General features: G+C 41.0%; 1 protein-coding gene across 9 annotated transcripts in view; it reads right to left on the bottom strand.

Moving 5' to 3' along the window:
• Positions 1–24871, bottom strand: part of SHANK2 (SH3 and multiple ankyrin repeat domains 2) — a 698629-nt gene that overhangs the window by 6887 nt on the left and 666871 nt on the right. For 8 of the 9 annotated variants that reach the window (XM_050955213.1, XM_050955215.1, XM_050955214.1 and 5 more), the window contains 3 exons: positions 20626–20756; positions 16727–16838; positions 10861–13264 (listed from right to left, as the gene is read on the bottom strand). In XM_050955213.1, coding sequence (XP_050811170.1) covers positions 10861–13264; positions 16727–16838; positions 20626–20756 — 2647 coding nt within the window. Of the gene's footprint in view, positions 1–10860; positions 13265–16726; positions 16839–20625; positions 20757–21004; positions 21065–24871 lie in introns of all 9 variants that reach the window. The other variant, XM_050955220.1, reaches the window with a different exon arrangement.

The following is a 24871-nucleotide window of genomic DNA, read 5'->3' on the forward strand; positions in this document are numbered from 1 at the left end:
TATTTAACGAAAAACATTAGCAGCTCTATCTCAAACAAACATACTGTAATTATAACATTTACACTTTTATAGCACCTTCATTCCAAGAAACCCAGAATACTGCACTAACATTAATGAATTTAACTTTACAATCACAAGCCTCCTCTGTGGTAGCTGTTAACATCACTGTACAGATGTGACAATAGCCACAGAAGTTCTGTGACTCAACCACATAACAGGTCTGTGGCACAGCCAGAAATAGACCTCTCCTCCTTTCCTAGTCCTGTGCCTTAAATCACACGACCCTCCTTTGACTGTCCTTACATGCCATGCCAATCCTTGCATTACAACATGTGCTATACAGAAATCTATATAGCTTTTTCAGCATACTCAGTGTCATAAGAAAAAAAATTTGTGAGTAACTGCCATTCTCCCTATATTTTGTTATTCCTTTTCTATGGCAACAATTTTATTCTAGACTCACTTAATTCATTTTTCTTTCCTTTCATTTCTGTTTTTTAAGAAGTTATATATGAAAGACTACATATCAGTTCTCTACTGTTGTGTGGCTCATTGTTAAGATAGGAAGGTCAGCAAAATGGTAGCCAATGGATTCACGTACATTCTAGTTGGTCAATATAAAGGTGTGTGTTTGATCATATTATAGTAGTGATATTAATGTTCTCCTGCCTAAAACTAAATTTCTTTATAAATTACAGACTGAACTCTCTCCCTCCCTTACTTGCACACTTGAAAAGGTGAAGAACAAGGATTATTTTAAATAAATTTGTCCCTATTAAGAATCAGCAAATGATAATATTTTGGTGTAGACATTCACTTGTGTGTGATTGCACTGGCTGCAATGCATATTACACTGGCTTATATTACATCATAATATATAAGTATTGTGTCACAATGGTGTATTTCTCAAGTGCAAAAGCAGTCCATGTGGGTTGCAAACAAGAAATTTTACTAGCTAATTCTGAATCATATTTGCATGATTTAAATACACTGTTATATTTTTAATTTTAACAGAGATTCAGTGGCAGACAGCATGCTGCAATATATTCTAGATGGCTCCCTTGAGGGAAGTGGGGGGGAGGGAACACAACAAAACCATGCATTATGCTCTCATCAGAGCTATTTTTATACTGTGACTTGCCTAAGGGCCTGCTGTCTATGACAAAGCTCTTCCACCTTTCTTTTAGAAAAACAAGTCTTAGTGAAAGAAAGCCAATAATATATAAATAGCAATACAGTACGAAATAAGGTTATTCAAGCCCTAACTTGTGGAAACAAAATTTTTCTTTAATCACAAATGTTTGTATTTTACTTCAGTTCAGTCCAATAAAGAAACTGAAAAGCTAGTTGCCAGAATCTGTTAGCTAGAGAGATCAGAAGAGGCCCTTGAGTCGTCACATTGTGGGGTGGTTTATGGGAGGAAGGAAGTGAGGCAGGATCAGGAATCCTGGCGAGGGCTGGTGAAGGTAAGGGACAGCATGTGGGTTGGTAGGGCACAGAGCATTTTGCTGAGTAGTAAGTTCAGTGCTAGCTGGGAAGGATTGGGAAATGGTCTGTGAAGGGACGTCTTTGTTCCGGGGATATGGTTTCAGTGGGAGCAAGCAGCGATCATTAGAGGTTTGTGGGTTTCTTGGAGTAAAAGTTTCAGTGGTAATTTAGAAAGCTCAGGAAGTCTCTGCAGTGGAGGAATGCTCTCCGTGGTGAGGGAAAGGGATTCAGATAGAGGGAAGAGGGGCTGCTTCAGCAGGAGCGGACAGTTTTCACATGACTAACAGAAGATGGAAAAGTGGGAGCAGACTAGAAGTATGAAGGGGAAGGAATCACAGCTACAAGTGCAGAGGATGTAGTGGACTTTGGGGAGCCTGGTTGTACCTCAAGCATAACTTATAAAATAGAAATTGATAATCTTGTGTGTGGTTGTGATTTGTCTTTGCATTAAACAAAATCAGATGCAACTTCATTTTGTCAACGTATGAACAAAACTGATCTGTGGCCAAATAACTCATTTATCACTGGGTTTTAATCAGTTGGTCCAATAACGAAGCGGACTAATGTGAAAATGGTAAAGCAGAGCAAGAGGATACTATAAGGCTATGTGCCTGTGTGGGAAAAAGCTTTTTGAATCATTACCTGGGATCGATGTAGTGAGTGAGTTTTGCTGTTGGACTGTCCTGTGCTCTCCCCAGAGGTGAATTACTACTTTTGGAGAAACTGTGTATGATCTGACAAATTTTGTGAATTAAAATGTTGCAGCAACATTGGTGGTTAACTCATTTTGCAAACAAAGTCATCCACTAGTGAAGGGGGAAAGAGAGCTTTATCTGATAGAATAATAGTACGTAAATAACATAAAAATCCCACAAACACCTGCAAAGCTCTGAGCACGCCACATATTTGAAAATCAGGCCACTTATTTAGGCACCTAAATATGGATTTAGGAACCCATTTAAGAATCATTGCTGAAATCTTTCTCCATGCAAAAGGTGGCTTTAATCTCAGTTTGAAATCAGATCTAGTTCTGTAAATCGGTGATTGTAGAATAGCTACCATTTCTGGATTAGGATAAACCAATCCCAACTGCAGTTAGAAACAAAGTTAACACTAAAATGTGATACCAATGAGTGAAAATTAGAGAAAAGAGAAGGGACAACATAGAATACTCTATGCTTTTTGTTGTCACTTACTTCATGGCACTTCAGCATGACCCTCTTCTGTTAACAGCAGTCATGGGAGCAAATAAAAATGACAAAATGGAATGACTAAAACATTGCAAAATAACGTACAAAGCAAGAGATCTTGTGAAACTGGCTGACAAACAATTCATGAGATGAACTGAAACTAATGGACACAACAGTAACTGAAAAAATTCACTGGTAGTTTGATTTTTTAGAATAGTCACAAAAAGATGATGGTGTTGAGTTAAAGTTGCAGTCACCCTATAACCAAATGCACTATTATTTACTATTTACTATGCATAACTCGCTACTGAATTTAACTCTGCCTTACCTGATTGCGATAAAATTATGTCACTTCTCCAGGTAGATATTATAAAAAATGGAGACAGGTAAGAAAACATTTATAATATCAAGTTCATTAAAAAAATCATACCAACACACTATTGTTTTTCTCTCCCTTCAGGGCTCAATCCTGCAAGCTGCCTAACCATGTTCGACTCCCATTGTTTTCAATGCGAGTTGAAGGCACTTAGCATCACCACACAGAATCAGGCCCACTGCTAACATCAGAAACATCAAAACATTTCACAAAACAGAACCATATAAGAATTACATCCTGAATAAATGATAACCATTTCTGTCTAAATCAGTGTGATTTGTTAACAGTGGTGATAGTAAGCTACAATAACTGTCATTACTATTTATTCCCTATTAGCATGTTGAATCTGACTGGCGCAATTAAGGAAACTCATGGGGAATGATGCCATTTTCACCTTGGGCTGTTCTGCTGCTTTTTTCTTCCCCTTCAGAGCCACTTGGTTTATTTGGTGTTAATCACACTGACATTATTCACTGGATCCTCTGGGTTGCACTGATCACTAAGTTGCTAAGCAACTACTTGGTTCACAGAGTACACAGTAATCTGTTAAAAGTGGTTAAAAAACCCTGATTTATTCTCCTATTTTGCTTTATCAGATCCATATAGAAGCTTGTAGGTTTTAAAATGAATTTATAAAACAGCTAATATTAGCTCTCAACATTATGGGAAAAATGTAACTCCTTCAGTGCTACAATGAAGATTTATTTTCCAAATAACAGCTAAGTATTTTTTTGTTTTTAATAGATGAACCTGAATTAAAATTCCTGGGACTGAATATACCCAGCTACTATTAAAAACTCTTTTTTTAAATTGGGCTCAAATAGAACCTGCAGGAATGATCAAGCCTAACCTTTTTTGGGGGAGGGGAAAGGATGAAAAGGGAGGCAGTGAAAATCAGATATCCAGACTTGGGGTGTAAGAACTTACGTAATGAAGGAAGATGTGTTAGACATACTATATAACATTTTGCAATTAGGACTGGTCTCCAAAATTGCCTGAACTAGATGGCTGCAGGCCAGATTCAAAAGCAGATCAAATCCCTCTCTAGCTAGTTATCGTTTCTTCTTTTAGCAGTATAATTTAAGTAAGTGCATCCTTTGGATTTCTCCTCATCTCTTTCCTCCTGCCCTGCCCACAAATTAGGTAATTCAGTAGAGACATAAGTAGACTTTCCAGCCAAATGATTCTAAATATTAACATACGTTCAGTATCCCAAGGGCATCACAACTACACACAAGAATTATTACTATAGCAAGGTATGAAGAAAGAAATGTCTTGGCTCCTTCTACTTGCTTAATCATTGAGTGTGAAATTCTGCACATTACTGTACAAAAACATTTCTGTTGTCCTCATTTACCAGAAAACAGAGGTCATATTTCATTATTCTCTTTGATTAATGCTCACAAATTATCTATAATTTAATGCATCTATGATCCTTAAAATTTTAATCAGCACCATGAAATGATACAATCACCATGACTGAGCTACAGTTCTGACAGCTACAAAGCATCATATAATTGGAAGTAAGCCTTACCATTAAAGCATCTTGCTAGCTGTGCAGAGATCATTTTGAGTAATGTTTAGGAATGCCACATATGCTGTAAATTTGTACATTTCACATGAACAATGCGTGTTTTAATTTCATCAGGCATCTGGTGCTGAGTGTTGTGAAGATAACTCAAGCTAACCTGTGAACAATGCTTGTATGTGTACCACTGCTCTCTTTGGACAGGGTGTCTACCAGGCCTACTAAAATGTTTATCAGTTTCCCTTTGGCAGAGCTAATTGAGCTATTCCTTTAATTCAATACGATTTCTGCATTTCTGAGGTAAGTTTCTTAGTTCTCTTTCTAAATACTACTTTGCAGAGCAAAAGGCAGCAACCCCTATATTTAGCTTGCCCAATGCTTTTGTATATTAAAAAGAATTCTAATGCCTCGAGGGCTTGAAAATTTGGCAGGAGGATAGTCCAAAGTATGTCGGAACTTAGCAAATAATTCTGTTTATCATGCACAAATGGAATATACAGTCTTGAACTTATTCAGTCATAGGTGGGAGAGGACTAAAAGCAGTGAAAAAATTTATTTCTGTCACTGAAGTCAGCATGTTTGACTAATACACACAAGGTGCAACAGATCTGCTGAGTAAGGCAGTGATACTTTTACACAGGCAGTTTCTGGAGAAGAACTACAAATTTAAAGTGGGCAGTTCTAGACATTAACACACATACTAGGGCCAATTTCAAGTTAATGCCAGGAAGGAGAACTAGGCACTCTGTCCGCTCCCATGAGTTTGCCATTAGCATCTCATGCCCTCTCCTCCTCCTCCCCATCTAGGAATTTGTCATCCATTCTTGCCCCTAGGCAGAGCACAGAGGAGGGTAAGCAGAAAAAAAGACCTAAAAGGCAAGGTGCTCAGACTTCACTGGGAGCAGATCAGGCCTGAAATGCAGAGTCCTGTGCATATTAAGCAGCAGAAATCTTTCTGATAGACTCAATTTCATCCTATTACTTCAGTTACTCTCCTACTTCCCCCTTGTAACATACTAAAAAATTCATTTCACCATTGGTTTTTACATCCTTTAAATAGTTGTAGACCATTTCTCTCCCCCATTTCCTCAATCTTTGCTTAGCCAAGAAATAATTATTTAGCTCTTTTAAGTCTTTTCTCATACATCAATCATCCAGCTCCTCAGCTCCCTTTTTCTGCTCATCTTTAAATGCATCTACACCAGGGGTGGAAGCAGCGGTATGACCCCACTCTAGCTCCTACATGTAGGGGCAACCAGGGGGCTCGCACGCTGCACCCACCCCAAGCATAGCCCCCGCAGCTCCCATTTGTTGGGAACTGCGGCTAATGGGAGCTGCAGGGGTGGCAGATGGGGCAGCGTGCAGAGCTGCCCGGCTGTGCCGCTGCAGGGGAGCTGGAAGCAGGACATGCCGCTGCTTCTGGGAGCTGCCTGAGGTAAGCGCTGCCCAGAGCCTGCACCTCTAACCCCCTCCCACGCCCCAACCCCCTGCCCCAGCCTTGATCCCCCTCACACCCTCCAAACCCCTCAGTCCTAGTCCGGAGTCCCCTCCCACACCCTGAACTCCTCATTTCTGCCCACACCCCAGAGCCCACAACCCAGCCGGAGCCCTCACCCTCTCTCTTACCCCAGCCCCCAATGTCATGAGCATTCATGGCCCACCGTACAATTTCCATACCCAGATATGGCCCTCGGGCCAAAAAGTTTGCCTATCCCAGTCTATACCTTTCTGATACTGAATTAAACAAACAAAACCTTTCCTCTCCCCCAATATTCAAGAGGCATTCTACTAGAATTATAGAAAGAGTAAAATCCCTGTTAGTGAGGTGATGCATCTTTATATGCAGATCAACACTTTATAGGCCATTTTTTTTTTTACTGTCATATCACATTGTAAACACATGTGATTTTGCTGTCTGCTGTACCTCCTAGGTCTTCCAGCATTACTCCTTCCCTGCATTCTCTGTCCCGAAAGTGTGTTTGGGATTATTTTTCCACAGAAGAATTAGCTTGCAGTCAATTTGAATTTAATTTTGCCTTCATTTCTGATTTTTAAAGGTATCCTTTGAATCAGGTCTCTGTACTCATTGGTGATCACAACTTAAAATTTCATTTTGTTACTGTATGTGTGTCAAGTATAATTCCCAATTCTGGACCTTAGCGTCCAAAATATGGGTACTAGCATGAATTCCCCTAAGCTTAATTACCAGCTTAGATCTGATAGTGCTGCCACCAATCAGGAATTTTTAGGGCCTGATACCCTCTGGTCCCCCCAAAACCTTCCCAGGGGACCCCAAGACCCAGATTCCCTGAGTCTCACAACAAAGGGGAATAAACCATTCCCTTCCCCCTCTCTTCTTCCTCCCAGCTCCTTCCCGCCCTGGGAACACTAGGAGATCGCCTGATATCAATTCCTTGAAACACAACACAGAGAGATCAAGTTTCTCTCTCCCCCTCACCCAGAGGCAATACAAGCTTACATTTCCCTCCTTCCTTTCCTTTCTCCCACCAATTCCCTGGTGAGTACACAGACTCAAGTCCTTTGAGCCTTAACTAGGAGAAAACTCAAACGGGTCTTATAAAGCAAAACTTTTAATAAAAAAAGAAAGAAAAAGTAAAAGGTTTATCTCTCCACTTTAGATGGTAAAAAGTTACAGTGTCTTTCAACTTATAAACAATAGAAAGAAACTTTCTCCAGCAGAAACACAATTTAAGCTACTTCCAGCAAGTACACATATGTAAATGAAAAAAAAACAACTTAAAAGACTATGACCGCCTTTTCTTACTCATAATTCTGAATAGATAAGAGACTGTAGCAGGGAGATTGGCAGAAACCTGGCTGCACCTCTAGTCCCGTCCAGGACCCAGAGAGAACAAAGCCAAACCCAAAACCCACAAACAAAAGCTTCCCTCCCATGAGATTCGAAAGTATCTTGTCTTCTGATTGGTCCTCTGGTCAGGTGTTTGCAGGTCACTGTTTGTTAACCCTTTATAGGTGAAAGAGACATTAACCCTTAGCTATCTGTTTATGACAATGTGTGGTAAGAATTCATGTAGGAGAGGAAAAGACCAAAACTATGAGGGAATAATATAATGTAACTGCTTCCCTCAGGGTTCCCAGTAGGCAATTTATTTCTAGAGATCTACCATCTATGAATACCCCTTTTTCTGCATGATTAATTTTTTTTTAAAATATAATACTTTAGCGGCTCTTGAAAAACTGTTTGAAAGTGTCCCTGTCAACCTAATTTTGTCTTTCCCCAGAAAGAAATCTCCATTTATTTCTACATTTCATTTCCCCCTTAGTAAATGCAGCGCTTTCATTTTGACTCTTTAAAAAGTTGCAGTGAAATAAAGAGTTCTGATTATTTTAGAATAGGAAGGAATGGCAAAGCATGTGCTAGTTATTTGCTACTCAATATTTTGGAATAAACAGAAATGTTCAGTTCCACTGTAACCTGGAAAAGAACTCCTAAATATGAAAGAATTAAATAAGATTAGGCATCTAAAGCCAGGTACACTAGCTATTTAATGTGACTTTAGACAAAGAAAAGTAAGTACTGCACACATTTAAAAACAAACAAACAAAAAAAACCCCTGAAGTCATGAAGGCAACAGAAAGACTATACAGTCTGACCTTGTCATCTCTGATTAGGCAACTTCATGTTTTACAGGATTACCGAAGGCATCCTCAATTATACTAAGTTCAGTTTCTGCTCCACCTTTGGTAAAAGACCATCTACCTTAAGCAACCAAGATATGTTGGTCAATTTGTACAAATTTCACTGGATTTGTCTTTTTTGTATTAAGGCCTCTCAAGTGCACCAGACAACTCAATTTATATTCTCTGTTTGCATCAAGCACAATTGAAAGGAATTCCATGCTCCTGGAATTTTTTACCCATATCTTCATTCTAGGAACGCTGTATGATCCTTCATACCTTCCTTTATGGCCACCAGTTCAACAGCTTATATCCAGTGGGAAAGAACAAACTTTAACTACCATCCTCTGAGGCTTGAGATAATACTGCTTCCTAAATGAGAGATCATTTGGTATTAAAATAGCCACCCTTTCTGTAACGCCAAACATCTCCCTTATGTATCCAAAGAGTGGGAGCCATACTGTGTTTCTTCTTTGGGGCTACTGCCTGCCCAGCACAGTAATTCTTGGGGGGAATAATTTGGATAGTATCTTTAATATACAGTAGCATTACATTTTTGCACAGAAGCTCCAAACAAAAATGGATTTCCACATCGCGGGTCACACGGGCTTGCAGGTCAGCAGCCACTCCTAAATTCTGTATGATGCCAAAGCTCTCCATACCACAAAGAGGATACCATATTTTCTTATAATGTACAGGTCAAGCCCAATTATTCAAATCTCTTGTAGGACAGTGGTAACATTCAGAAAACTGGAGTTTAAGAAACAATTTTTAATCCAAATCTAGGATTAAGAGGAATATATCCACTTTTCAGATGTGTGGCTTACCTATACTTACTTTAGCAAAATATAAACACTTTTCCATTTACCTGCAGGCCTCTGCACATGCCTGTGATCAAGAGTAATTGTACCCTTTTTTTCCAGCTCATTTTTAATGACAATTTTTGTGTTCAGTGTAATACAATATACATTTGAATGTGCAAGGATACAAGATATCCTGTGGGATCTCCTCATAGGACTTGTGTAGGTATTTGGAAACCAATTCCATAAAAAAAAAAATATGGCCAATTGTAAACAGAGCGAGGCTGCAAAAGGAGTGCTGATCTAGAAACTTTTCTAGCTCCCTGAAATTTTCTTTCACAGATTGTTCAGTAAACAAATACGTGCAATTGAAATATAAATAAAAACTGAAAACTGTAAATATATGTGAATTACAAAGATATTGCATACAGATGTTATTTAAATCAACAGCTTAGTGGTAACTGTGATTTCAATAAAAAAATTCATGAAATATCTTTGTGGTTCACGTCTTGTCATACTATAAGGATTACATTTAATATTACTGATTAAATGAGTTTAACTAAATCAAATAATGCTATGCTGAGAGTGTGCAGTAAGACAAGTGAAAAGTGATGTTTTATCAGTTATGGAACTGAATACAATTATAATTGTTGAGTAAAACTGCAAGAACTCTGTTGTATAAATAGCATTGTAAAAGAAAAAACACACCAGTTCTTAAACATAAACCTAAATAATTCACATCAAAATAATGGATACTCTGTGTCTCAAAGTGATAGCAATTGAGAGAACTCTTGTCTAGTTGTAGGCTACCATACTCACTTCAGATCAGCTTCTCCCATGAATTTTAGGTTTGCTCTGTTTACAATTGGCCAGATATTTTATGAGAAGTTTTCTTTTAACAAGTAAACAATACAATATATCCAATATTTTGACGACAGTCTCCATATAGTAGGCATCATACATGACTTCAGTATTCATTATGGGCATTTTCCTGCTCTCTCCTCTCAGGCAAAACTCGGTTTCAAGTTAATATGAATTCTGCCTCAGCTAGGAATGCAGATAGAGTGGTCTTGGTGCTTGTTTACACATTGGGGTAATGCGAGCACTACTGGGTGTGATTTCTAAACAGTATTAATGTGTTGCACATTAATTCAAGTACGTAGACCGTGCTGGTTCACACTAAAAATTCCCGACTGCACTTTAACATAGTACTGTTTTGAGCAGCACTACATTAAAGGGCATTAGGGAACTTTTAATGTGCATCTGCAGAATTTATGAACCAATTAATGTGCATGAACCAATTGCTGCTCCATGAACACAAGCCCTTCAATCTAGTGTCCACAACAACAGAACTTAAAATGGAAACAAATAATTATAAACTTCCTGCTGGTTTCTGCTTCTTGCTTTTGCTGTTTACTGAACCGTCCTTGAAAGGAACTTCCACAGAGACCTAAAATGTGTGTGTTGAAGGGGTGGCATTCTAGCAAAGAGAATTACAGTGGAGCTAACTGTAGCTGATAGCTAGGGGTAGACTTATTGGCCAATGTGGTGGTTATTATAGGAAACCTCAAAAAATGGGCTCATTTTTCCCAATGAAAATGTACATTATTTTATACTGGAAACTAGCAGAATAAGCAGGGGGAAAACTGTCAATTATATAGTGTGTTTATACCCTAGGCTGATCTTTAACGTTATCAAAATTCTTATTGTGGAGCCTGCTAATGTAAATTCTCAAAAGCATGCTCTTGTTTAAGAAACAGAGTAATTACATCTTGAAAGAAGTACAGATCTTGTTTTAATTCTTTTAGTTTCATTTACCTTGTACTGAGACTTGCAGTTTTTGTTCCAGCAGGTGACTCCAACCCTTCCCCTGGCTTTGAGGATTTCTCTCTGTTCATTTGTTGTAGTATTGAGTTCAATTCACTAATAACGTTAGCCTTTGGGCCCGAGAGAATTGGGCTTTTTACTTCAGTTGCATCACCCCATAGCTTAGAGGTCCTTTGCTGTAAAACTTTAGCCGTACTGGGCTGTGCAATGATAGGAGGTGGAGGTGGAGCAGGTGGAGGGATAACAAAGCTATCTACAGTTTCTTCAATTAGAGCATCTTTGTAAAGTGCATTGCTTTTGTTGATTATGGGCTTCATTTTTGGCTTAGGAGGTACTGGGGGTTTGTCCACCAGAAATGTTTGCCCATCTGCATAGACTGTACAAGTATCCAAGTTCTCACCACCTTCAGAGGATAAGGTAGAGATGCTGGACACTGTTGAGATAGTGCTGGTTGTCTCCAAGTGATGGTCACTACTAGATCGACTGTCTACCTCCTCAATCCCAGAGTCGGTGACATGATCGAAACTTTCAGGGGGTGGCAGAAATGAGGCAGGCAAACAGTTTGAAAGACCCACTTGTTTTTTACTGTCTAAAGAATTCGTTGATTGGTTGAGGTTAAATGAAACAGATGTAGGTGTTCCATTTTTTCTTTGCTTACGTAAGTCCGTTACAGCAGAACCTGGAGCTGAACAGTCATCGGGGATATCAAAACTGTTAGCAAATTCTAAGGGAGGAGGTAATGGCTCAGTAAAAATAAATTCTTCATCAATATCAATAGATGCTAAAGGAGGTGGAGGGATGCGAAATGGCAAAATGACAGGGTCATCAACAGAGCTAGCTGCTACAATTGTTTTGCAGGGAGATGCAGGTGGCTCAGGTGTAGCAGATACATTCAACCCACTTTCTGCTTCTTCACTATCTTCTGGGATCTCCGATGGAGAATTGTCTGGGTTCATTTCCATTTCAACTCTCTTATCTTCAAGGGTCTCATCAGACTTTGCTGCATCCACAGTATGAACCATTAGTAAACCAGCTGATTTCTGCTGTGAAGTATCCACAATATTTATCAGCATATTCTTCTTTTCTTCAGGCTTCTTCTCTTTCCCCATATCTGTTTCATATTTGTTTTCAGTCTCCTGCCTTCTCAGTGGGCCACGTGTATTTTGCCTGGTAACAGCAGAAGTCACAGAAAATGTTGTTTCAATATTAGATCTCAGCTTTGTATCAATATAAAGTGGTTTATTAAGGTCTGCTTTACCAGTTTCTCCTTTGCCTGGAGTTTGTTGCGTTTGTTCTTTCATGGCTCTATCTCTTGCAGAGAGCGCAAGTGCTAAAGGTGAGTTTGGATCTAATAGCTTTCCTGTGAGTGGGTGAACATAATTATCTGAACTGGACACATTAACGGTCTGAGTTGCAACCATATTGTTTTCAGTAACTTTTTTTATGGATGAAGAGTTTAATGTCCTTGCATCACTTTCATCGCTAGGTTCACTGCTATTAAAAAGATTTTCAGATTCTCTAGGTGCAGGAATTGGTGATGGTGACATAAGTTGCCTAAAACTATCTTCATTACTAAATACGTCCTCATCGGTAAATTTGGATTGCCTCACATGTGGTATTGGGGGCAACAGGCCAACATCCTCATCTCCCAAGTCTGTTGAAAGGAAAGCTGGAGAATTACGCCTAGCTTCTAATCTCTTTTCCCTGTCCCTCACTGCTCCAGCAATGGCTGCTGCAAATGGACTACTGACATTCAAATTATCATCGGGCCTGAGCTGTCCAGGCTGCTCTGAAGACTGAGGGTCAATCTCCATACTGCTTCCTTGGCTGCTTTTCCCGCTACTGCTAGTAGAAGGTTCTTTCACAATAATTGTTGGAATTGGAATAGAACAGGTCTTTTCTGGACTATCCTCAACATTAGACTGTTTCACTAGCATCCCCTTCCGCCTTGCTGGTTTGGCTGGCACGTAAACGGCTTTGCTTGCTATCTTCCCAACTTCAGAATATGGGTTTTCCGGCATCTGACCCCTCTTGTTTCTGAAGTTTGCCTGCAATGCGACATTCCTACTATACAAGTCCTCAGAATCTAGAGAATAACGGTCCAATTCTCTTCTGTAATACATCCCTTTGTCCCTCATTATTGTTCCCATATGTTCAGATCTACCTGAAGAAACCTTTGAACCTGAATTCTGATTAAATGCAGGTTTAATTGTTCCATAGCTTCTTGATGTTGGAGATTTGGGAGAGTTATAAAGGGAGGGAGAAGGTGGTGGTGGTGAAGGGGGTAGAGACTGTGGTGGAGGTGGGATATCTTCAGAAGTGTCTGGCATGGATAGACTTCTGGTAAATTTCAACATAGGAGGAGCCAAAAATTGACGTTCTTCCTCTGTTATTCCTAAAAAAAGAAAATGAATAAAGGGAAAACTTTAAAAATTTGCAATGTACTTAAATCCAATGTTATATTATTTCCACTAAAGATATGACCCTAAGGGAATGTCTACACATCCTGCAGGAGCGAGCCTCCCAGACCCAGGTCAACAGATCTGGGCTAGCAGGGCTCATGCTACTGCACTAAAAATAGCTGTGTAGACAGAATTTTGAAATTGGGGATTGGGCTGGAGCTCAGGCTCTGAAGCCCACCCTTCCCCCTCCCTAAGCTTCAGACTCTGAAGCAACAACTTCAAAGCACTGTTTACATAGTTATTTTCAGAGTACTAAGGTGAGCCCTGCTAGCCCAAGTTTGTTGACCTGAGTAGGGAGGCTTGCTCCTGTGGGCTGTGTAGACATACCCTAAGACAGGGGTTGGCAACCTATGGCACGTGCGCCAAAGATGGCACACGGGCCAATTTTTAATGGCACGCTACGGCCACCGCTGGCCCTGCTCAACCTGCTGCTGAACACCAGCAGTAGGCTGAACAGGGCTGATGGCCGAGATCCCAGCAGGCAGCAGCGTGCCATTAAAAATCCTGCCCGGCCCAGCCCACTCTTCTCCGCCCATCACGTAGTGCTCTCTCTGGCAGGGGCTGGGGGCAGAAGCAAGTATGGTCCTGCCAGCTGCTGCTGTAGGGCAGGCTCTGCCAGCAGCCAAGCTTCCCCCTCCCCTGCCTCTTCCCCCAGCGTGCTGCGTCATGCCCCGCCTCCTCTCCCTCCCTGCCGCCAATGGCCCTTGCGAAGGAGGGGAGAAGAGGAGCCCAAGTGCCCTTGCTGCTCAGACTGAGGAGGCGGAGAAGAGGCAGGAGTGGGGCCTTGGGGAAGGGGGGTAGAATCAGGGCATATCCCTCCAGCCCCCTGCCATGAGCCGCTCAGGGCAGGGGGCTGGGAGCACCCTTCTGATCCCAGCCCACCCCCCAGCACTGACCCCTACACTCCCCTCACACCCCAGCCCCCTGCACCCCCCCAACAACCCCAGCCCTGATTCTGGCACCCCCTCCCCACATACGCAGCCCCCCCACACCCTCTGCCCTGATTCCTGCACCCTCCTCACACACACCCTGCCCTGACTCCTGCACTCCCCATACATACCCAGCTCCCACCCTGACTCCTGCACTCCCCACACATACTCAGCCCCCTGACACGCCATGGCCTGACTCTTGCACCCCCCACATCCCCACCTCCCACCCTGAGCACCAAATGAGAGCTCCTGCACCCCCCACCCACATTCCCACCTGCACCCCTCACACCAAATGGGAGCTATCCAGGTAAGCGCTCCACAGCCAAACCTCCTGCCCCAACCCTGGGCCCTCCTCCCTCATTCTAGCTCCTGGCCAGACCCTGCACCCCAGCCCCCAGCCTGCTCCTTCACCTCCAGCCCTGTGCTCAGTGCCCCTTCACCCTCAGCTCAGTGCAGAGAGAGAGGAAGAGAATGGGCTAGAACCAGGAAGAAGGTAGGTACCCACTCTATGTGTACTGGGCTGGGACCCCAGACCAGCAGTGGGCTGAGCAGGGCCGGCAGCCAGGACCTTGACTGGCAGGAGCCAGTGGAGGGAACCCCAGACCGGCAGTGGGCTGAGCCGCTCACCCCGCCACCTGTCTGGGGTCCTGGCCCCACTCAGCCCGCAGCCGGTCTGGGGTTCTGGCTGCTGACCCCTTGCCAGCTAGGGTCCCGGCCACCAGCCCCGCTCAGCCCGCTGCTGGCCTAGGTGAACAGGTCGGCACCAGGCTGAGCAGGCCGGCGACATAAGATCAACATTTTAATTTAATTATAAATGAAGCTTCTTAAACATTTTGAAAACCTTGTTTACTTTACATACAACAGTAGTTTAGTTATATAACATATAGACATAGAGAGAGACCTTCTAAGAACATTAAAATGTATTACCGGCACTTGAAACCTTAAATTAAAGTGAATAAATGAAGACTCGACACACCACTTCTGAAAGGTTGCCGACCCCTGCCCTAAGATGTTACAGCAGTTTTGCATGACATGAAGCATATCTGAAATAATAAAACATGGCTGGCTTGTTGATTCCTGCTCATTAAAAAGTTCTCTAATGTTGATTTTCCATAAAGCCACATGCTAATATTAAAGAGGAGTGAAACAGTTACAAAACTGAACTGATTACTGATTGTAGGCAAATGCTTTTGTTTTATGTACCTTCAGGGCCAATGTATTTCTCTTCAAAAGAAAGTGAAGGTATGAAAAAGAGACAAAAACTACTCAGAGTAACATTAAAGATTCTGTATGAGTGTGAGGTAATTGCACAGAAGGGAATTTTCTCTGAAATATATCAAGAAGGGAAGGAATTCTTATACAGAGAAACTGTGTGTCTGGCTATAGCAATCTAGAAACACACAAAATAATGCTATGCTTACACAGCAGGTACAATACTAAAGCATTTCTAGGAATTTTGCCTGTATTTGTTTTAGTAAAAGGAATATATAGAACCATCAATATTACATAAAAAGTGACATTTTAATTTTAATTTTGGATAACACTTTTCAAATACAATTAAGTGATTTAGGAGTCTTAGTCCCCTTTTCAAAAATGTTTTAGGCTCCTTGGAACCTCCTAAGTCTCTTAGAGGGTAACATTCTCTAAAACATCTATCAGTAGTTCTCAACCTATTTACTGTTGTGGGCCACATATGCAGCTCTCTGTTATATGGGCCACATCCACACAGTATATACACTACCTGAATGGCCCTGGGGGTGTCATATGGGCCACAACTATGTGCTGATTGGACTGCAGGCAGCCCACAGGTTCAAAACCACTGCTCTATGTAATAAAAGTAATTTCTGATTTTGCTCAAAGAGGATGGCATTTTGTATAAAAGGTGGCTATGCCATAAGGCATTTGAAATTATTGTGTGTATTTTGCTGAACAGCTTTACAAAAGCACAATGCTTATAATTAGCTCAGAAATACCTTGAGTAAAGTAGATCAATTTAAACAGAAAATGCACCAAAAACTAAGTGAAGAAAAACGATCACTTTGAATTTAAAAAGTGAGATTATATACATTTATGACCAGTAGGGTGCATATCACACCTTGCATAGCAGATGATGGTATTTTCATGCCAATAAACACGTCTGAATGACTCTTAGCTATAGCTGATTTATCACAATAGATCTTCCTCAATTCTTTTTCTTTGCACTTTCAAAACTCTGGCTTTCCTTGTTAAAGGCAACCTTCCAAAGCCATTACAATCCCACAACTCTTGCCTAAAGTGATCAAAGCAAAAAACATGGAAGTTGTACTAGTTTTCATGCAAACTGATTTGGTTCTTGAGCTTTGGATCAGAATTAACTAATGACTGAATTAAGTTGAGGAAAAATGAAGTGAAAATGTTTTACGCAAGAAGAGACGTTAATAAAAGGTGCCAAATGAATGTGTAGAATTTATAGAAGAAAAATTTTACCTATAGATTTTTGTCTTCTCATTGTACCCCGAGGTATACCTAGAAAAAGACCTTGAGGTGTTCCAGGTACAGTAGGTGGCATCACAGCAATACCCTGTCTATCGTACATGGACTACAAAACAAAACAAAAATATTATGTACAAAAGGGCCATTTTAGAGACACACACCATGAGGAAAATAATTCATCTCCTGTTCCACATACTACTTTGTTATTCATCTTAAATAGTCAGTGGAAAAATAAAATTATCTATTCTTCTAGCACACTTTAAGGGTAAATTTGAAAAGGTACATTTCTGTTTATTTCTCTCCCAAAGACATTGCCACAAACTACACTGCTATGCAAGTCACCCTGCACATAAATCTGGGTTCTGATATTTTGACATAGAAGAGAGACCTTATATTTTCTCGGTTTAGTGTGTTAATACTCCTAAATCTGCTTACACTACAGAGACGAGTAGCCCCACTGATTTCAAACGGAATTATTTGTGAGAGTCAGAATTTGGCCCTAAACTTATATTTTGATTTTATGAAGGTTAAGTGTTTTGACTATGAAATTATGGTTGAATACCATGGTTTAGCACGATCATCAGGAACAACAGAATAGGATCTCGGCACTTCAGAAATATTTTGTTTTTCTGGAAAGAGCTAGGTGGTCTTCAAATGGCCTCATCATTGAATCAGAAATATTCAAGATCAAATAGAATTAGCGACTGCAGTTTCCTATCTAGGCTTATTCTGAGCCTAGATGCCTGTAGGGTATTCATTATAGGCAGAGCTGGGAGTGCTGCCAATAGTTAAGGCTACCTGTGTATAACCGCCAACTTTAACCATTTGGGATGAACTTTCCTGTGCTAGCTGTCTGGCTCGTTCTAAAATTTTATTTTATTTTTTTAAAGGAAGTTTCAGCTACTATGGTTCACTTATTTTCAAGAACAAGGATGGGGAAAATGCATTGTTTTGCCCACGATAAAAAAAAAAGTTCAACTATACAATTAGGAAGCTCCAGGGCCCACATGCTTTGCAGAAGGGACTTGAAGTTTGGCAGGGGGACATCCTGGTGTCAGCGATGCACCTTTTGCTGTCTCTCTGAAAATCCACACAAATTTGGCCAAGTTCTCCAAAAACTGTAGTTTGCAGCTGCTCAGAAGAGACTTGTTAGAGCTTGGCAGTTGCAGTCTCCCATATTTTGTGTGCACTGCCATGCTCCAGTCCAGGGGCTGAGCAGGAATTTCCCTATAATTACACCAATTGTGGTGTCAGATATGGAAAGTGGGAGCAGGAAAACTGTCCTGCAGTCTTAATGCTCCCCATGCTGGCACACAGGCAGTGATGAGAAAGAGGAAGCCGTCTGACTGGAATGCAGATGGGGAGGAATAGGGGAAGTGGTGTTGCAGGAGCAAGAAAGAGGGGAGGAGCCAAGGGACTCTGGTGGGACGAGGCAGAAGCAGGGTGAGTAAGACAGAGCAGGGCAAGAAAGAGAGGTTAGGATTTTTTAAACATAATTATGCAATAAATTGACAAATTAAAATGGGGAGGGAGGTGGGAAAATTAAAAATACAAAGATGCATCAGGTGGCTGTTATCAAACAGATGAAGGTGAGACAGAAAGCCAGCTTATTTTCCACTCAGTGTGGAATACATGCAGATCAACAGAAAAATTACCCCTTATACAACAGATTATGGGCACATCTCAGAACATGGAATAATCAGTAGTCTTCCTCTTTCTCATTAGCGTTTAGCCCGCTCCTAGGGTGCCCCTGGTCCTCAAGGGGTAAAGCCCCTTAATTCTTCCCTCCTCTCTCAATAGGCCTGGGTTCTTTGCACTTGGTGCCTTCACCTGGCCTCCAGCCCAGTGCAAAACTAACACAAATTTGGCATTACAATTTATAGTTACAGGGAATCTAGGACCAAACAGACTATGGGATATACAACATGTTATTCCTGGAAAGGAGAGGAGTAAATTGAGGATAGCCTCAAGTCCCAGCTGACTCCTGTTTCCAAGTGCAGGGAAGGCCTACTGGGCTCAGCTGGCAGCCAGCCCTCTCAGGCTCAGTAGCGCCTTAGGGCTCGGTCTCTTCTTTGTGGAGCTGGGTTCTCCAGACCAACCCCCTAGTTAAGAGACACAACATGCCATCTCCCTCTCTGCTGCAGAGAACAACTCTAGGACTGCTTCCCCTTTGGCTACTGTAACTTGACTCCTTTAAGCGGGATCAAGCAACTTTGGGGACCATTTGTGGGTTACCGAGCCTTGAAGAGGAAGGATAAGGGGCTCTATTATTTTTGGGATCAGGACGGGGGCTATGTTAGCAGGCAGCTGAACGCCTTCACAAAAAGTGATTGTCTGCAACTCACTAAAAGACACTGCTGCTTATCCTCAATCTGTGGCCCCCAATCTGTCTAACAAATGTACAGGTTGTCCTCCAAGTGCCTCATAATGATTTGTGATTTTATACTCACAACACTCTTTTGAGGTAGGGAAGTACTATTTCGATTTTACAGATAGGAAACTTAAGTAGAGAGATTCTAGGGCTCAGATTCGCAAAGATATTTCAGCACGTAACTCTCCCTGAGAATCTCGGCATAAGTGACTTGCCGAAGGTCACATAAGAAGTCATTGGCTGAGTCAGGAACTGAACCATGGTCTCTCAAGTCCCAGTCCAGTGCCCCATCCTTCCCACTTGTAGATGTCACTAACCTATTTATTTTCTACAATACTGCTGATATAATTCAGATCATTCTGGGATTCCTTCCTCTGCAGCTAACAAGAGCGAAGCGTATGAATAAGGATTGGTGCTACTTCAGTGGAAAATAAATGCAGCTAGACAGAAGGGAAAACATTTATTTTTTCCTCATAAGACTTTACCACCAGTGGAAGCAAACTCAAATCTGAGGCTGTCTACATTTGGAACTGGGAGTGTAATTCCTAGATAAAGGAGAAACACCCATGCTACCTCTGATCAAGCTAGTGTGCTAAAAATTGAGTGTAGCCACAGCAGCACAAGCACACAGAAGCACTAGCTGCCCCAAGTGTGTGCCTACTCCCTCCAATGGGTATGTAGTCAGGGCAGCTAGCTCTTCCTGCCTGCACTCTATTTTTAGGGTATTAACTCAATCAGAGCTAGTGTGGTTGTGTTTTCTTGAGATAGGAATTACACACCCGATCTGTAGTTTTCCAGGATATAGAATTTCAATCGTTAGTACTTTTTATAGCATTACTGCTGTCTTCTCCCCCTATCAATTACTCAACTTTATCTAGTCAAAACTAAAACAATCAATGTTGTTGGGAGTAAACACACCCAGTAATGAGACAAGGGTTCATGTTAGGTTTATTGTCAATGACGAAGCTTAGAACGGTGATAAAGAATAATCATTATGATTAACTACATTTATAAACCCCCCATTGCTGGTGTATATATAACAGCTTGGCAACTAGTGTATATAGAAAGACCGGACTTACTAAAGCAGTACTATAGGGTGACCAGACAGCAAGTATGAAAAATCAGGACCAGGGGTTGTGGGGGAGGTAATAAGAGCCTATATAAGAAAAAGACCCCAAAATCAGGTCTGTCCCTATAAAATCAGGACATCTGGTCACCCGTATCGGCGGGTAGCGATCGATTTATCGCATCTCATCTAGACGCGATATATCGATCCCCGAACACGCTTCCATCAACTCTGGAACTCCACCAGCGCGAACGGCGTTAGTGGAGTTGACAAGGGAAGCCGTAGACGTCGATCCTGCACTGTGAGGACGAGAGGTAAATTAATCTAAGATACTTCGACTTCAGCTCGTAGCTGAAGTTGCGTATCTTAGATCGATACCCGCCCAAGTGTAGACCAGCCCTAACTAACTAGAACCACAGCTTCATAAGTGAAAGCAAGAATTTAGTAGTCACTCACATTCATATCTGTAGCTGAAGGAAAGCATCTACTGGAAGGCCGCGGTTTAATCGTTGCCACTCTTGAGTCCACAGTCACATTGTCTGTAATTCTTGATGGCTTGGAAACTGGTACAATTTCATCCACTTTATCTGTAACATAAAAGTATTCACTAAAATAAATATAATTTGTTCAAAGACTGAAAATCTAATCTATTGCAAGGTCAAAGGAAGAGTTTTACTTTTCAAAAAATGCAAAGAAAAAGGGTGGCTTTTTTTGTTGTTGGCATTTTAACAAGGCAATGCTTGAGCATCAAAAGTCGTGCAAGCCGAGCACTTATTTATTGCTGCTGCGTAACATGCATGCTTTAGTTTTAAGCCTGCATGCATTTAATGTTTACTTAGTGTGACTCGAAAAACAATCCTCTTCTTCAAACCTTCAAAATGTGAAGGGAGAATATCTATATAGAAACGGAAAGAAGACCTTTAGAGATAATGAACCCACAGAGCACTGTTTCACATAGTGATAAGCAGACAGTTCTTAGTCACCAGAATTTCAGTGATATTTTGGACAACAACAAGTACTTCAAAAGTGCTCTTTATGTCTATTCTTCTTCGCCAGTAATTACTTTCTAATCTATTCATCATGTCAGTCTATTAGACAATATAATTTAGCATTATTGGAAACTGCTCCATGTCTCTCTGTTTAATTAAACTTTAAATGTGCTTTATATTAGTTTTGGTTAAAACAATCATATTTGTGGTCAGAAATGGGCCAAATAGGCAAAATTCCAATCTGGATCAGAACTTTCCCAACTCTGAGGAAGAGTGAGGAAGAGTGGTTCAGAACTGGGATTTTGATTCAGCATGCTATATAGTGATAGGAATCATCTGTGAACATGTGAGATCCCTCGAAGTTCAGGAGTGTTTGGACTCAGGTCCATCTCCAGTTTTGACTATAAACCAAATGCAGGAGTAATACTATTTAATATTTTTAGCACCAATATAATGCCTTAAGTCCAAGGATCTCAAATCACTATGCAATCAACCATAGTTTTACAACTCCCTTATTACAGGTTGGGAAATTGAGGCACAGAGTAATTACGTTATTTGCCTAAGGCCACTGAGTGATTCAGTCTCTGAACTTGGACTAGAATCCAAAACTTATGCTCTAACCAACAACCTTCCGCAATGCCCCTTTCACCCTATTTTTTGTTCCTGTGAACTCAGACTGCAAACTGGCACCATATGTACTACCCCAAGTCATGCTAAGCTAGGATGGCATTTTTCTTTTTTATTTCTCTAAAGCAATAGGGCACCAGTCACACAACCTATGTGTATTCATAGAAGTAATGTACTAGAACCAACTAGCAGTGATTGCTTAGCCTGGTAGCTTCTCTGGTCTTAGGCTTCCACAATTTAAAAATTTTACAAGCATTAGTCAAGCCACACCTTACTTTTCAGGAGTTAAGTATGGTATGTCTGCATCTCACAGGTTTGATAATTCAGTTTAGGAGAAAATAAGAACTAGTGCATTAGATTATTACCGACTTAAAAACAGCTGTCCAGTGGTCTAGAAGTGGCACCACCATGCAAAGTATCAGATTTGAGCTTGATCCCTCACTGGAAAAGCAGCCACGCTCAGACTCTAGGAGTATGGTAAGGGACAGGAAGTAGGCAAGAGGAAGAGAGATTTGTCTCTCCCTAGACAGCAGCTCTGGCTGGTGCAGAAATGGAGGAACTACTTTCAGCCTTCTGTGCTTGGGAAGACTGTTGCTCTGGGAGAGGAGACTTTTGGAGCACTGGGTGAGAGGGAGAGAGCAGGAGAGGACCAGCTGCTAGAATTATTAAAGTTGAATGTTGTAGGTGGTTGGCTTACTCAGAAGTATTACTGTCTGCTTTCCACTGGAGTTAGTATTACATTTTTTGTTTGCTTTATTTCTTTTCATATAATAGACCATCCAAGGGGAGGAGAGAAAAAAAAACACACTTAAAACCTTCACAAGCAAATAAAATAAACATTTTTTTTAAAAAATCACATTCCATATGGTTTTAACAGTAATTCAAACTGTGCACTTTCCAGAAGAAAATACCTGTAACTTTTTCTGATGGGCAAAAGGTATCAGAAAGCCAGGGATTTAGCCTTAAGCATTTGAGCTACACAGAAAAAAAATATGGCTAGGTTGCAAAATCAAGTTTAGGGGTATCTACCATTGATCGCAACAAGGGCATGGGAATTTCATGTTACATCTCTCCAGCCCTTTATATGATCCCCGAAGACTAAATATTTGTTCTTGGGATCCAGACAGAGTGGTGTTTTGGGGACTGAAGCCCTAGACACCCAAAATCTGTAAACAACAAATATACCATATAAAAATGTATTCCCTTTATTCTGAACAGACACATACCATACACCTATTCAGACAACAAAAAAACTACAGGGAAAGAATGATGAGGCTATGACAGACACTTGAAAAGCATGGAAATATTCATTTAGGGGATGAAACATACATAATCTCCAACTGTACTGATTTTGCAAGACAATACTGGAAGTCAGATCTTAGTATTTGACCTGACCACAATATCAGTTTGTGCAGATTTCCTAACAAAATCTGATATTGCTACCACATCAGCTTGTGGGGAACTTTATTCTTTGTGATTTTATAGCTTTAATGTTGTCAGCTCCTCAGTCCTTCTCACCCTATAGCTGCTCCCATTCAAATTGTATTTGGTTCCTTTCCAGTCGTAGCTGAGAACAGCGGAAGCAAGTTGGAGTGGAGAGGGAAAAGTTGATATGATTAAGTTGTTCTGCAAAAAAGTCTTTTTAGGGGCATCTTGCACCTAGCAGTGGTTCAAACTGCAGTACAGGCAGTGTTGCAAATGATACCCAACTTGTCCTTTGGCACTGCTGTCTTTGATCAGAGCACAAATGTAGACCAGTAAGATGGCATTTTAAAACTAGAACAAAAATTTTGAAGCTTCCAAAGCAGCTAGGGTGTATATAAGGTGGAGTAAAAGTAATCCAAAATGGCAGCAGCTACATGGCGGGTCCTGCAGAATACACCAGAATCTTAATATATGGCCCCCACATTCCACCACACTTTTAAAGTGACAGCACTATGTAAATAAATACATTTTCATTATATGATTAGATATGCGCTACCTATGTCAAGAGAATCAACTGGCCTTTTCTTGACTTCTATGTAATTCCACTATAAACTCATCCAAAAGAAATAAAAAGTAGATATTAAGGGCAAATTTTTCAAAGGGCTCTACCCTTAAAATAGGTTGTTCACATCCGCAGTAGTAGTGCGCAAACCATGTTTGTGCCAGTAATGCATTTTCAAAAGGCAGCACACGAACACTTTTTGTCAACATTGCTAGTGGACTGCTCCTCCCCCCTCTCCTTTTTTGTGTTTTGACATATTTTTGTAATATGTATTCTTGCACCACCAAGAGGGGCTCTCACATGATATTGGAAATGTATTTATTTATGAGGCTACCTATATAAACAATTTTAACAAAACAAAATTTAGAAGAGGCACAGATAGGGCGCAAATGAAAAGCAGGTGCAAGAATTTACACCTGGCATGAGTGGTGTGTTGGTGGCACACAAGAAAGTGGACCCAAATGGAATTCTTAAAGGGTGAGCGCCTGCATGCAGTTGGTCATAGGAGAAATATTTTTAACTAGAAAATGTATCTGCAACATGCCTACACCAGAGATCAGCCCAAACCAGTGGCATTTCATCATTAACTCAGTCATTTAGCAAAATGCAGCCACAAGCAAAACAAACTGTTACAAGGAGCAGTTTGTGTCTAATTTATACAGTAGTAAAATGTTTCCTGCTCACATTTTGACCAACTTCAGTCTCAGAGAAGGGGAAAGGGAAGAGGAGTGTCCACTGGCTCAGCAGCCAGAGCACAGCCCGAATGCATCCGTAGTACAGGATTTTTAGGCCAAAGATTAATGTCCAACATTCGTCAGAGGAGAAATTCAGTATGTTTGACCATCAAACTCTCCTAAATTTTAATGAAAACTTACATGGGGATCTGGAGAGTCAAACACAGGTGCCATGCTACACTTGAGATAGTTACAGATGCAACTGCTCAATGGGCTCTTTATAACTGGAACCTTTCAGAGGACCACAGAGATATCACAAGTATAAGCCAGTCTGATGCCTCTGCATGCATGCAGCAATTTCTGAGTGCCACTGTATTAAATTTCCCCGAGAGAGACAGCACCAACAGTCATAAAATAATTGTATT

The sequence above is a fragment of the Gopherus flavomarginatus genome, chromosome 5 (genome assembly GCF_025201925.1).
Source record: "Gopherus flavomarginatus isolate rGopFla2 chromosome 5, rGopFla2.mat.asm, whole genome shotgun sequence".
Classification (NCBI taxonomy): domain Eukaryota; kingdom Metazoa; phylum Chordata; order Testudines; family Testudinidae; genus Gopherus; species Gopherus flavomarginatus.